The sequence below is a fragment of the Petaurus breviceps genome, unplaced genomic scaffold, assembly GCF_028583685.1.
Source record: "Petaurus breviceps papuanus isolate PSGF00001 unplaced genomic scaffold, PetGlider_PUasm1.0 81, whole genome shotgun sequence".
In the NCBI taxonomy this organism is placed as follows: domain Eukaryota; kingdom Metazoa; phylum Chordata; class Mammalia; order Diprotodontia; family Petauridae; genus Petaurus; species Petaurus breviceps.
The window spans coordinates 7,163,420-7,176,733 of NW_027186546.1; the positions used below are offsets into that span (position 1 = coordinate 7,163,420).

At 38.9% G+C, this 13,314-nt stretch overlaps 1 protein-coding gene across 1 annotated transcript in view; it reads right to left on the bottom strand.

Moving 5' to 3' along the window:
* The window catches only part of LOC138176134 (protein kinase C theta type), a 132,747-nt gene extending 121,797 nt beyond the window's left edge, over nucleotides 1–10,950 (bottom strand). The window contains exons 1-2 of the mRNA XM_069106902.1: nucleotides 10,833–10,950; nucleotides 5,020–5,219 (exon numbers count right to left, since the gene is read on the bottom strand). Of these exons, the coding sequence (XP_068963003.1) occupies nucleotides 5,020–5,219; nucleotides 10,833–10,950 (318 nt within the window). The remainder of the gene's footprint in view (nucleotides 1–5,019; nucleotides 5,220–10,832) is intronic.
* Nucleotides 10,951–13,314: the final 2,364 nt, after the last annotated feature.

Sequence of the window (13,314 nt, forward strand, 5' to 3'; positions counted from 1 at the left end):
TCCCATATCTTCTCCTATTCCCCCTTCAACTTTCCAGTAGGGCACGGTGGATCTCTATGCCCCACTGCCTCAGTAGGGAACATTTTAAACTGGATTGGTCCAGGAAGTGATGAAAAAATTCCCCATAAAAAATGATGCAATGACCCAGCATACATATTACTTCTAAGGAAAATGCAGGAAAACATTAAGTCAGTTCAACACTTATTGGCACGTAGAGAAATACATTTTGCATGACTTCACATATATAATTGATATATTGCTTGTCTTCTCGATGAGTAGGAGAAAGACAGATGAGTTCAAAATGTGAAAAAAAAAAAGAATGCTAAAAATAAATAAATAATTAAAAATTCAAAACACATTTATTAAGCATCTACTACGTGCAAATTATGTCAGACAATGGAGATAACACAAAAGCAAAAAATGAAACAGTTCCCACCTTCCTGGAGTTTGTATCCTATGTTGGGACACAACACAAGCAAAGACAAGCAAAGACAAGTAAATAGTCAATAAACATTCATTAAATGCTTCCTGTGTGGCAGGCACTATGCTAAGAGTTGCGGATGTAAAGACAGGCAAAAGACAGTCCTTCTCAAGGCGTTCACGGTCCAGTGGCACTAGAAGGCAGACTGGTGAAGGAAGAGAACATTAACCACCAGGGAGGTCAAGGAAGGCTCAAGCAGAAGAAATACAACCAGGGAGCTAAGACAGAAATGAGGCAGAATGGCAGAGGGCCTATTCAGACAGCGCTGGGAGATGAAATACCACGTTCCAGGAAGAGCCAGCATTCTAGTTTGTTTATAAGAGTATGAGAAGTGGGGAAATAAGAAATAACACTAGAAAAGTAGTTGGAAGGCAGATGACAGAGGTCTTTAAATGCTCCAGGGATGAGGAACCTGTGGCTTTGAGGCCACAAAGGACTTTGTAGGTCCTCAAGTGCGGCCCTTTGACTGAATCCAAATTTTATTCAGGGCCACATTTGAAGACCTAGAGGGCCACATGTGGCCTTGAGGCCGAAGGTTCCCCACCCGTGTAGCTAGGCAGAATACTTATGATTTATGAGAGAGGTAAGAAGGAGTCATTGAAAATCCCCGAAAACAGTCATATCCATGCTTAAGGAAGATTATTTGGTCAAAGCAAAGATTAAGGGAACCAGATTGTTTGTATTCTAATTAATATTAACTAATTAATATTATTATTCTAATAATACAGATAACACATGAATTTTTTTTTAATTGAAGGTATTGGTTCATGATCACAGTTAAGAGTTGTTGGAATAAAGAAAGTGTGAGGGCAAATCTCTTCTCAGAATATGAAAATACACTAGCCTAGACTGTTAAGAAAGTTAAAAATGTAAAAGAATAAGTGTCTATATATCAATGATGTAGAAACACACTCTTTAGACTTGGTTAGCAGGTGTATTATTGTTGTTGTGGAGTTATTTCAGTTGTGTCCGACTCTCTGTGACCCCATTTGGGGTTTTCTTGGCAAAGATACTGCAGGGGTTTGCCATTTCCTTCTCTAGCTCATTTTACAGATGAGGAAACTTGGGCAAACAGGGTTAAGTGACTTTAAGTGTACATGTTGTTTTCACATAATGCCCAAGGCTGGATTTTGAATTCAGGTATTCCTGATTCCAGGGCAGGCACTCTACCCACTGTGCCACCTAGTTATTCTTATAAGGTGTAGACTGACAGAAAACAAAACAAAATAAAACAAAAACACATACCAAAAGGGAAAGGAATAACATGCACCTAGTGGATGCTCAATAAATGTCTTCTAATTACAAATGAAGCTTCTGATTATGAGCTTCATATCAAAATAAAAAAAATGAAAACAGTATTCTTTGAACATTTATGATTTATGAGGGGGTTTAAATAAGCAGTTATTGCTGGAATACCAATGCATTATTGGGGGAGAAGTGGGAGAGGGACACTGGTTTTACCTCCCTCTCCAACCACCCGCCTTCTCCAAATGAGAGGAGAACAGAAGGAAAGCCAGAAGGAATTACACACAATCAGGGAGGCTTTGAAAGTTACACATTGAATTTATGATGTACTTGAAGAGCAAAATCTACATGATAAAAATTCATAGTTTTATGTATAATCCTCCTTTCCTTCTGTTCTACAGTGTATATGGAAATGCTCATTGTATTAGGTATTCGTTAAGTTCAGAATAAAAAATTTAAAAAAGAAAAACATGGCTTATATGTTAATGCATTATATATGATGAATCAATTTTTGTTACTACATAAAAGGTAATTTTTGGTACAAAAGGTCAGATAACTAGTAAAGATACTGGGTCTGATGCTTTGAACAGAAGAACCAGTTGAAGGCTTATAGGTGAATGACAAGCTTGAGAAAAGTAAACACAAACACAAATTTAAGATTCCAAGAAAAGCAAAGAGAAAATAGCAAAAAAAAAAATTTGTCTTAAAAAAGTAATTTTCACTATTACAGAGAGATGACATCAGTAAATCATGGGTATTTTTTTTAAAGAGTCTGCTATGGCAGACTGTGCTAGGCACTGGGGTGCACAAAACAAATATCAAACAGCTTTCCTCAGGAAGCTTATATTCTATTAGAGAAAACAACATGTACACATAGAAGTATCTACAAATCATATACAAAGTAAATACAAGGTAATGGGTTATGGGGGAGGAGTGAGGTACTAGTAATTTGGGGGATCACAAAAGGCCTCAAGTAGGAGGTAGTGTTTGAGCTGATCTTTGAAAGAATCTAGGAATTCTAGGCTGAGGTGAGGAGCATAGTCTGTACAAAGATATGGGGATGGAGGTGGAATGTCCCTAGGTAGACCTGTTTGGCTGAACCATAGAGTGTATGAAGGGGAATGATGTATAATAAATACGACTGGAAATTTAAGCTGGAGTCAGATTGTGAAAGGCTTTAAATGCTATAGGAGTTTGTATGTAATTCTAGAGGTAAGAGGGAACCACTGAGTTTAAACAATACTAGTTTTTTTTAATTGCCATGCAGAACAAAGTTGAAAAAGATCACAGACCATGTAATTAGTTACATAAAGATCTGAACACAACAAGGCATACAATTAGTAAATTCCCAAAGAATAATATAAATCATCAACAAAGACAGAGTTAGGAAGCAAGTAGAATTCATTTTTAGAGCTTTCATGTTTCCCAGCTTTTCCTTCCTAAATCCTCAATGCACAGAAGCCAACATAGTCTCTGTTTGGTCACTGCCTTCTCCCTCAGTTCTGTATTTGCTGCTGTCATGTTTACTTTTATCCTCTGACCTCAGTTCAGTCCTGATTCCCTCCCTCTTCTCCTTAGGCTCTACCTGTCTCTGCCTCCCATGATGATAACTGGATAATGTAACAAACTTATCACTTTAACGTGATGATAAAAGAATACCCTCTCTCCAGTTCCTATGCCCAATGTGCAGAAAAAAGAAAGACTTTTTTGGAAACAATAAAGAAAGATTATTTAGTGTATTATAGCAATGAGTAGACATTAAGTTAAGACATATAAACCAGTATAGATAAGACATGTGTAAAACATCTGGCAAAAATTGAGTACCATCAATTCAGTCATTTTCAGTTGTACTGAACTCTTGGTGACCCCATTTGGGGTTCTTGGCAAGGATACTGGAGTGTTTTTGCCATTTCCTTCTACAGCTCATTTTGTATATGTGGAAACCGAGGCAAACAGAATTAAGTGACTTGCCCAGGGTGACACAGCTAGGAGGCTAGATTTAAACTCAGAAAGATGAGTCTTTCTGACTCAGGCCTGGCATTCTGTCTGCTGCGACAGCTAAGTGCTCCTGCTAAATTGAGCGTACACACATATAATATTTTATGGATTAGAGGTTAAAATTTAAGTCCATTCCAAAACAAATGCTCTTCTCTCTTAAAAGTTGACAGTTCCTCAACTTAATTCTCAAATACAAAATTCTTTTAAAATTTCTGAGCCCCTAAACTTCATTATTATTCATGCTCCACTCACCCTTTAAAAAACTTTTGTGGCATATGAGACCAATGCGAAATCTCAATCTATGTTTCCAAATAGCTGCTGGACAAACACTGGAGGTTAACTGAAATAATTGCAGCATCACGGAACAAATGGCAGAATGGTTAATTAGCGGTAGACATAGAGATTAATTAAAAGTGAACTTAAAAAACTACCTTCTTTTTCCACCCTTTATTTCTCTACTTCACTTCTCTGTGCTATAGTCCTATCTCCACCCCTTTAAGAAGGGTGTCCTAAGGGCCCCAAACAAAAAAAAAATAACCCAAAAGTTCCAGCTAGATAATATGCATGATTGGGGAACTGGTGGTAGCTCTTTCTAAACCAGCTTCATGGGCTAATAGATTCAGAGCTGAAAGGGTAGCACACATCTTGTAGAGTCCCTACTTTTACAGATGAGTAAATTGAGGACCAGAGAAGGGAGACAACATCTTCAAGGTCACACAGGTGAGAAGTGACAGGCAGAACTGGAACTCAGATACTTTGGCTCTAAATCCAAGATCTTTCCAGAACAAAATCTCTGGAACACTTCTTTCATTTTGACCATAATCAAACCCCCAGTATGTTCTTCAAATGCAGCTGATACACATCACATTTCCAAGCTTTCATATTTTCTTATTCTATATCATACCTCTTATCCTTACTTCATATTTATCGCTAAGAAATCACATCTAAAATACACCTGCGTGAAAATTTCAGAGAAGTGCTTCCGCCTTCTTACCTTTAGGTAAGACAATAGACATTTTTTATCTCAATGCCAGTAATGACAATTGTAGTGTCACCAATATGAAAATTTAACATTACTCTTAATGCTGGTGCCTTTCCCCTGCTGATTAATTCAAGTTCTCATTCTCTCTCTCTCATTTATGAGTATGTATTTTCAGGTTGTCCTCCCTAACAGACCAAACTCCCTGAAAATGGGAACTGTCTTTTGTTTGTCTTTGTATGCCGAGTACTTAATATACAGTAGGCACTTAATAAATGCTTGATTGACTGACTTTACATACATAATACTTATTTACCCAGATTTCTGTCTTTCCATTGTTTTTCTTGCATCTCTCTGCCAATGAGTAGAGTTCTATGGTTGTTTCAGATATTAGGTCGATGTTTTTCCCCTTCACTATGATTTGCATCACTCTCCCCTTATTGATGTGAGCATCGAAGGTGCTATCCCAGGGTGGGTACATGGTAGGCTTCTTCTGGACATAGATTTGCCCGTTTTCTATGAAAAGAAAGACATTTATACATTATTCTCGTAAACTAAATTAGTATAATATCCGGTTAAATTAAACAAGGATTCACCGAGGGCCGGAATCATGTTCAACACAATCTGAAAGATAAGAGTCTCTAACCTTGGGAAACATCAAATCAGAGAGCCATAGGGCAGCATGTATTCAAGTACTAGATTGACAGCAAAGCAATTCATCTGAATAATCAATTTGGATAATTCTGGTCATAAAAATCTTGAAATCTACTTTTCTTCCTGTTATATGGATTGGATCTCCTTTCCTGTATGCAGGATTATCAGTGAATTGCTTTCCTTTTGGCATGAAGACCTGGGCTGAACTAATGTTATATCTATTGGAAAAGTAATTACCATTCTACCAATGACTTGATTTGTGACTTAGAATATATTACACCGAAGCTTTTTTAGTTTCGGTTTTCTGATGCGTAAAAGGGAGACCGTGTGGCTGACCCAGCTCACTGACAACTGAGGAAGAATGACTCATCGAAAAAGATTATGTATCCATTTGAAAGACACAACAGCATGTTTTTGAGCTCATCATAAGCACTCTTTTATTGTGGCTTTTAAAAAATCTTTTACAATGAGGAAATCTCAAACCATTCCACAATATGTGTTGACTACACCATCTCAGGGCAACATCATTTAAACTTCTGTAGTATTCTTTCCTTGGATAAGAAGATGTCTTTGCACAACTGCCACCCAACCTTTGCACAACACTTTAGGATGGTGATAGAAGAAGTGGGTGAAATTAGTAGAGAAAGGACTATGGGATTACTTTCGAGAAGGAGGTCCAAATCTAGGGAACATTTCATTTATCAAGTGTTACCCTGGGTGATATATTGTATTAAAGAATACATCTCAGGTGGGATTAGCTATCTAAAAGTATCCTTCTTAGGGAACATGTCCTATAATACAATTTTTTTTTTTTAAGCAATTGGGGTTAAGTAACTTGCTCAAGGTTACACGGCCAGTTATTTCTGGGTGTGGTGCTAAGTATCTGAGCCCAGATTTGATCCCCAGGTCATCCCGACACTGGAGCCAGTGCTCTTACTCGCTGAGCCACCTGGCCACCCCTATAATACAATTTTTATCAATTTTTTTGAATTAAAAAATGTTGAATTCCAAATTCTTACAATATAAAGATAGATTACTCACAATATTGCATTGTTTGCAAATATCTTTCATCTATCCTGGATATTCTCCAGTGCCACCTCCTTCACTGAGGAAGGAGAAAATTAAATCAATATGTAAATGATGATTCTGAGTCAACATGGCAATCGTTCAGGGATCTCTGATTTCATTATGTGGATAGTGTAGTTTTTCCACTAGGGTAAACAGCAACTCCTCAAAGTCTTGATGAGCACTCTCCATAAATCTGTCACCTTATGGACAATCTTCTGGTGACAAATCTACCTGAACTTATATATGCTGGTCCTTGTATAAAAGGCAGTCTGTCAGCTAGGAAGCGTGGAGATAGCCTGGAGCTAGCCTGGAGCCCGAAAAGCCTGAATTCAAATTCAGCCTTAGACATTTACTAGCTGGGTGGTCCTAGGCAAGTTACTTAACTTTTGTCTCAGTTTCTTCAACTGTAAAATGGGGATAATAATAGTACCAGTCTTGTGAAGACCAAATGAAATAATAATTGTAAAGTACTTAGCAAAGTGCCCAGTATATTGTAGGAACTTAATAAATGCTTGTTCACTTCTCTTTCTGCCTCCTATACTCAAAGCCTTTTCAGCTCGTCCTACCAGGAGGCCCTAGTCTTCCAGAATTTGTCCTCTGCTTTTGTTGTTTAGTCATATCCAACTCTTTGTGACCCTATTTGGGCTTTCTTGACAAAGAGACTGGAGTTGTTTGCCATTTCCTCCTCTAGCTCATTTTACAGATGAGGAAACTGAGTCAAATGGGGTTAAGTGACTTGCCCAGGGTCACACAGCTAATAAGTGACTAAGGTCAAATCTGATTTCAGGGCCTCCTGACTCCAGGCCCACTGTGCCACCTCGCTGCCCATATAACCTTTAAGAATCTAGAGCTTTATATCAAGATGAGGCACTGGAATAGATTTAGTGGAAATTTCTCACTTAAAGCAAATAAAAATGACAAATCAAATCCTTCAAAGGGACTGATAAAGCCAAAGATAAAAATCCTCCTTGAGGGGACAGATTCAGGGCCTAAAAACAAACTAGTTGATCTAAACTTCTAGAGGGTAGGAGCCAAGTATCCTGCACAACAACTCAATTTGATAAATATTTATTATTCTGAGAATATTTGACAAATATTTATTTATTCTGAGAACGCAGAGACAAAATCTAAACAATTCCTGACTTCAAGAAGCTTACATTCTTCTTGGGGAAAACAACACACAATTTCATAGAAAATCTCGAATACATACAAAGGAATTTCCCAAAGGAAACAAGCCACTAGCAACTGAGAAAATGAGGTTAGGTCTTCTATGGTATGTGAGCTAAGCTTTGAAGGAAGCCAGGAGTACTGAGAGGAAAAGGGGCCAAGGAAGTGCCTTCCTAGATACGGGGGACAGTGTGTGCACAAAGTCACAGCAGATAGGATGTCATGAATGGTAACAGTATTTGGGCCACTGTTCAGCACATAGAATTTGTGAGAGACATGCACAGAAAGGGCTTATGGACTGGAGGAGGACAGTGCCTTACACTAGTTCAAGAAATAACTGGTGAGTGAGATCACAGATTTGGAGCTAGAAGGGACTTAAGAGGCCATTAAGGCAAATTCTCCCATCTTACAGATGAGGAAACCAAGACCCATAGAGATGAAGGGACTTACCTCAGTTATGGAGCCAATTAAGTGTCTTACGTTTTCCTGCCTCTAAGTCCATTTTGCCATCTACTCACCATGGAGCCTTTCCAATGTGGAGTATGCACCAGTTTCAGTAAAAATGGAAACTATCATCTATGGGATTTATTCTAATTCTGCTAACACACAGAGGCCCCTCCTCACCCCACTCCCTCTTTCTACTTGAGTTTTGACACCGATGGATTAGGTGACCTCTGGAGGCCTTTTCCAGTTTTAAGTCTATTTTACCTTCTAGTTTCTTCTCTGTTTCTCCTCAAACCATCAGAACAACACCAACAAAAATACTTCAAAGCAGAGTTTTATACTCATTCATTTTCTAAAAATATATAAGACCAACCTGATATTAGCTGTTACCAGAAAGCTTTGCCATTTTTTTGCAAGACTCATACCCTTAAAGCCTAAATACCAGCTTGACCTCCACTGTCCTATCCTTTCTTGGGAGTCATTGGTTAGCTTCTTCCCTGCCAGGGCCTGACCTATCACGGAAAATATGGTCCCATGGTCTGATATGTCTTGAGGCCAGTGAGTACTACTTTAATCTCAGTACAATCTTGTAGTAGATCTTGAAAAAAAAGGCCTTCAACAATTTCACAGGTTAACCTTTCAGAAAAGCAAAGTTTCCTTTTTTTTTTTTCTAACAAGGTCCCTTGATTCATACCACTGATTAGACCAAGTTCAAACACTCAGCCAAAAAGAAATTCCCCCCAGGAGGCAAATGTCAGTGAAACCTGTGGTTATAAAGGGAACTAAATCCAGGAGGCCCATTAGGTCAAAAGCTGATTTGCAAAAGGCAGGCATTTTCCATTTCAAAGACTTCAGCGACATCTGAAAGGTTTTCATTTGGGGGGAGATAAATGCTCACTTCTGGGGTAGCTAGGTGGCTGTATCAAACACCAGGCCAGAAGAAAACTCAGTGGCCAGCAACCCATTTCCTTCAGTTTGGATGGGCTGAGGGTGACTGCTACAATGCCATCCTCCATGAAGCAGGCAACTTTTAATTTTGAAGAATATGAGAAAACAAAGTCTTTCTAGAATTTGCACCTAGGGAATCCTGTCTAGGACATATTTAGCTAGAGTTTCTCAAATGCAAAGCTTAGAGTAGCACCACATTAGCTCTCGGTCTGAAGAGTAATGAATTTGGAGTTAGAAGATGGGAATTCAAATTCTGTTTCTGCCACTTACTACCTGGGTGATTTTAGGCAAATCTCTTAATCTCAGAAAGCCTCAGTTTCCCCATCTATAAAATGAGAGGGTCAGACTAGATGACCTTTAAGGCTCCTTCACATTCTAAATTTGTGATTCTAAAATCGTGATTTTGTGGAATCACGAAAGATTTATTATAGGCTGACACCAGTGAGTTCTTGGCAGCGTAACCTCCCCAAATCCATGCCTGCTGATGTAAAAACAGTATAACACTGGAAGCAAGTTAATCTGCAAAGGGCTAAGGCTTAAAGTTCATGGAATATTGTATTAGAAAGAACCTTAGGGATCTTAGATTTTAAAAACCCTAATTTTATAAATGAAGACTCTGAAGTGCAGATTCTCCCTGACTTGCCTCAGCTCACAAAAGGTGAGGGGCTGAAATTTAAACCCAGGTCTGCCTCAGACTCCAAACTCTAAGCTCTTTCCACTATGGCAAGCTGCTTCCCTTTTCTGGCTCAAAACCCCACAAGATTTAGGTTGTAATGAGGGTAGCAGAGACCTAACAGGAATGCAGACTGATAGATGTGACGGTGAAGAGAATTCAGGTTTCATACACCTGACCAGATGGCATTCTGTAAAACTATATTATCCAGTTAGAATGGAGTTTTCTTGGGAACAGAATTTGTTTCCTTGTCTGTACTTGGATCACCTGCACTTGGTACAGTTCTTGGCATTCAGTAGGCACTTAATGAATATTTCTTGATTGATTGTGCCCAGAAAAGGAATGTTAAATCATAGTTACATTTTATACACGCACACATGCATGCGTGCATACACACACACACTTTTTTTTTTGCTTTCTGGAGGGGGGAAGGTAGAGCAATTGGGGTTAAGTGACTTGCCCAAGATCACACGGCTAGTAAGTGTTAAGTGTCTGAGGATGGATTTGAACTTATTTATCTGATACATGAATACAAATTTAGAATTGGAAGTGACCGCAGAGGCTGTCTAGTCCATCTAAATTTATTTTAAAGATGAGGAAATGGAGTCTAAGGAGATTGAATAACATCCCGATAAGAAAAGGTTCTTTCTTTATAGATCTCCCCAAAGTCATAGTCTACTCAACACAATGAAAGAGATTGGATTGGTGTAAATAGCAAGAACAGATAATTTAGGTCACCAATTCCACCTCAACTTTTTTCTTAAAAGCAAGTCCTCCCCTACTTCTCCAACAGAATTTCCATGTACCTCATTTTCCCCTTGGCTTTGTCTGTACACAGTGTTACAAAGATTCCAAGGCAGAAAGAATTTATAACAAAGAGAGGCAGCATGCCATAGTAAAAAGAATCCCAGACTGGGAGTTGGACCAGTTGATTTCTAGTCTTGATTATGTCACTAATTAACTGGATGATTTCTATTATTACTTTACCTCTCTATGCCTTGGTTGCCCCATCCATAAAAGCAAGTTGAACTCTGACATCACTTCCAGTTTTGAAATGCCATGACTCTGAATACCTGTGTCCTGGTCATGCCCCACAGTTGGCCTGAAGAGCTTTCCTGCACCAGAGACCCCTCCTCTTCCTCCCTCCCCCTGCATAAGCTCTTCTAATTGCTTACCTGATTCAACAGATTCTTTGACAAGCACAGCGCAGTATGGGCTGACCACTTCTCCCTGACATGGCTGATACGGCCCACTGTCAAAGTTGGACAAACCAATTCGAAGAAAAGGCGACATGACAACTCCTTGCGAAAAGAAAAGACAAAGACTATTTCAGGGATCTCAAACTTCTTCCTTCCCCCACCCACCCGGGGCCAGTGCCTTATCACTGACAGCCAGAGCCAAACGGAGCCGATAATCCATCTGAACCGGCAATTGCCTTTTATTTCCCCTTCTGCAAAACATATTTTGTAGGTCTAACACAAAGCCACAATACCACACACAGCTGGGGGCTAGTATTTCTTTGTCTAGCCCTGGATAACAGGCTACTTGGAGGCTTCTGAAAGGACAATTTCAACTCAGTGGGGACAAGAACCTCACGGGATTATGGCTATCCATGATAAAAACAGCATCTCAGTGGCTGAACCACTTGGGATGGTGATTTTTTTTGCCATGTCATTTCTTTCTTCAGTCAGCGTTTGAGTGGATACTCAGGAAACAGACAGTAAGAAGAAAATGAGTTTAGGAAGTGCCTGCCGACTTGAACTAAACATGTAAACATGATACCACATCATTTTTGCATGACCTATTTAGGTACTTGGGGTAACAGCTTCCAGGCATTCAGTGACTAATGATAGCTAGATTTTATATAGCAACTGGAGATTTGCAAAGTACTTTGCAACTATCTCATTGTACTGTCACAACAACCCTGGGGGGTTTAGATGCTATTATTATTATTCCCATTTTACAGAGAAAGAAACTGAGACAGACAGAGGTTAGAGTGACTTGCTTATTAGTGTTACACAGCTAGTAACTGTCTGAGGACAGATCTGAACCCAGGTCTTCCTGATACCAGGTGCCATTGCTTTATGCACTATGGTACCTGTTCATATCATATTGAAAACACTTTCTTCCCAATTCTTTATTTTTTTAATAAATAAATTTTTAATTTTCCACTTTCAATTCCATAAGTTTTAAATTTTCTCCACCTCCCTTCCCTCCTCCCTCCCCAAGATGGAATGCAATCCAATATAGGCTATACATATACATTTTTATTAAACATATTTTCACATAAGTCAAGCTGTATGGAAGAATTACAATGAATTTCCCAAGTCTTTAAAAATGAAGTTTCTCTAAGGACAATGTGAAATAAAGGACATTGTATGATGAAACACCTGGAAATGGAGGCCATCATAAGAGTCCAAGGGTCATCAAAAGTTTCATAAATGCTAAGTAACCAAAAATACTCCTTTTTCAAGGATATAAATCAACTATGCAAATGTTGTTTGAATTAGTATATGGCTATTAACTAGTACATGGACCCCCAGCAATTTGGTCCCAGATCACTAAGTACTTCCCTGCATGACCTTGTCAAGATACACGATTTCTTTGAACTTTCACCAGTTTTGGCCCAGCATATTAGTTGAGTACATTTTATTTCTGTCTGGTCTTTCTGTTTTCAGTTGTTTTTGAACCCTGTACAACTCTTGATGACCCCACTTGGGGTTTTCTTGACAAATATACTGGAGTGGTTTGCTATTTCCTTCTCCAGCTCATTTGATAGATGAGGAAACTGAGGCAAAGAAGATTAAGTAAGGATTAATGAAAGATTAATAATTAAATAAGGATTAATTGCCCAGAGTCACACAGCTAGTAAGAGTCTGAGGCCAGATTTGAACTCAGGAAGATTAGGCAGTCTATCTACTGCACCACCTAGTTGTACCTAAAAGTGCCAAAAAAGAATGCTAATTATTATTACTTGCATTGTATACTCTACTTCCTGGGTTGATTGTGAGACAAGTATCTTATAAACCTTAAAATGCTGTAAAATGGGAGTTGTCACCAGTTGCCCTCTAATTCAGGGGTTACTTGAATAGTACCTTTATCTACGGAACAAGAAAGAGGAGGCTGCTGGCAGGGGATGCCATTTGCCTGAGTAATACTCTCAAATAAGGAACATATATATATATACTCTTTGAGAGTCAACTGGAGGGAAGTTAAGTGAGCCATCCAAGGTCATACAGGCAGCACCAGTCAGAGGCCACACATGAGTTCAGGTCCTCCTGATTCCAAGGCGGCCGGGCAATTAGTCTATTCTACAAATTTAGAGGGTTTCACTGAAGTGGGAATTGTAGGTAAGTGCAGGCTTTGGTGGCACCATACTCTCTGATGATACAAAGTTGCATTAACAGTCCTGTGACTTCTGGGCTTGGTACTCATTCAGCTCATAAGCCCTCAAGTCCTTCAGGAACTGCTTAGCTATTTGCCACTCTTGTAGCTAAAATAAATCCAAAGTGATTCTTCAATCTGTTCCTTAAGGGAAAATGACACCAACCCTAGATATGGTCTTTTAATCAGGCAGGTCATAACTCTACAGCTTAAGACAAACCGTTGGGTAGAAGCTTTCATCTTTTGCCATATGTGGGACTTTTAGGAAAAGTG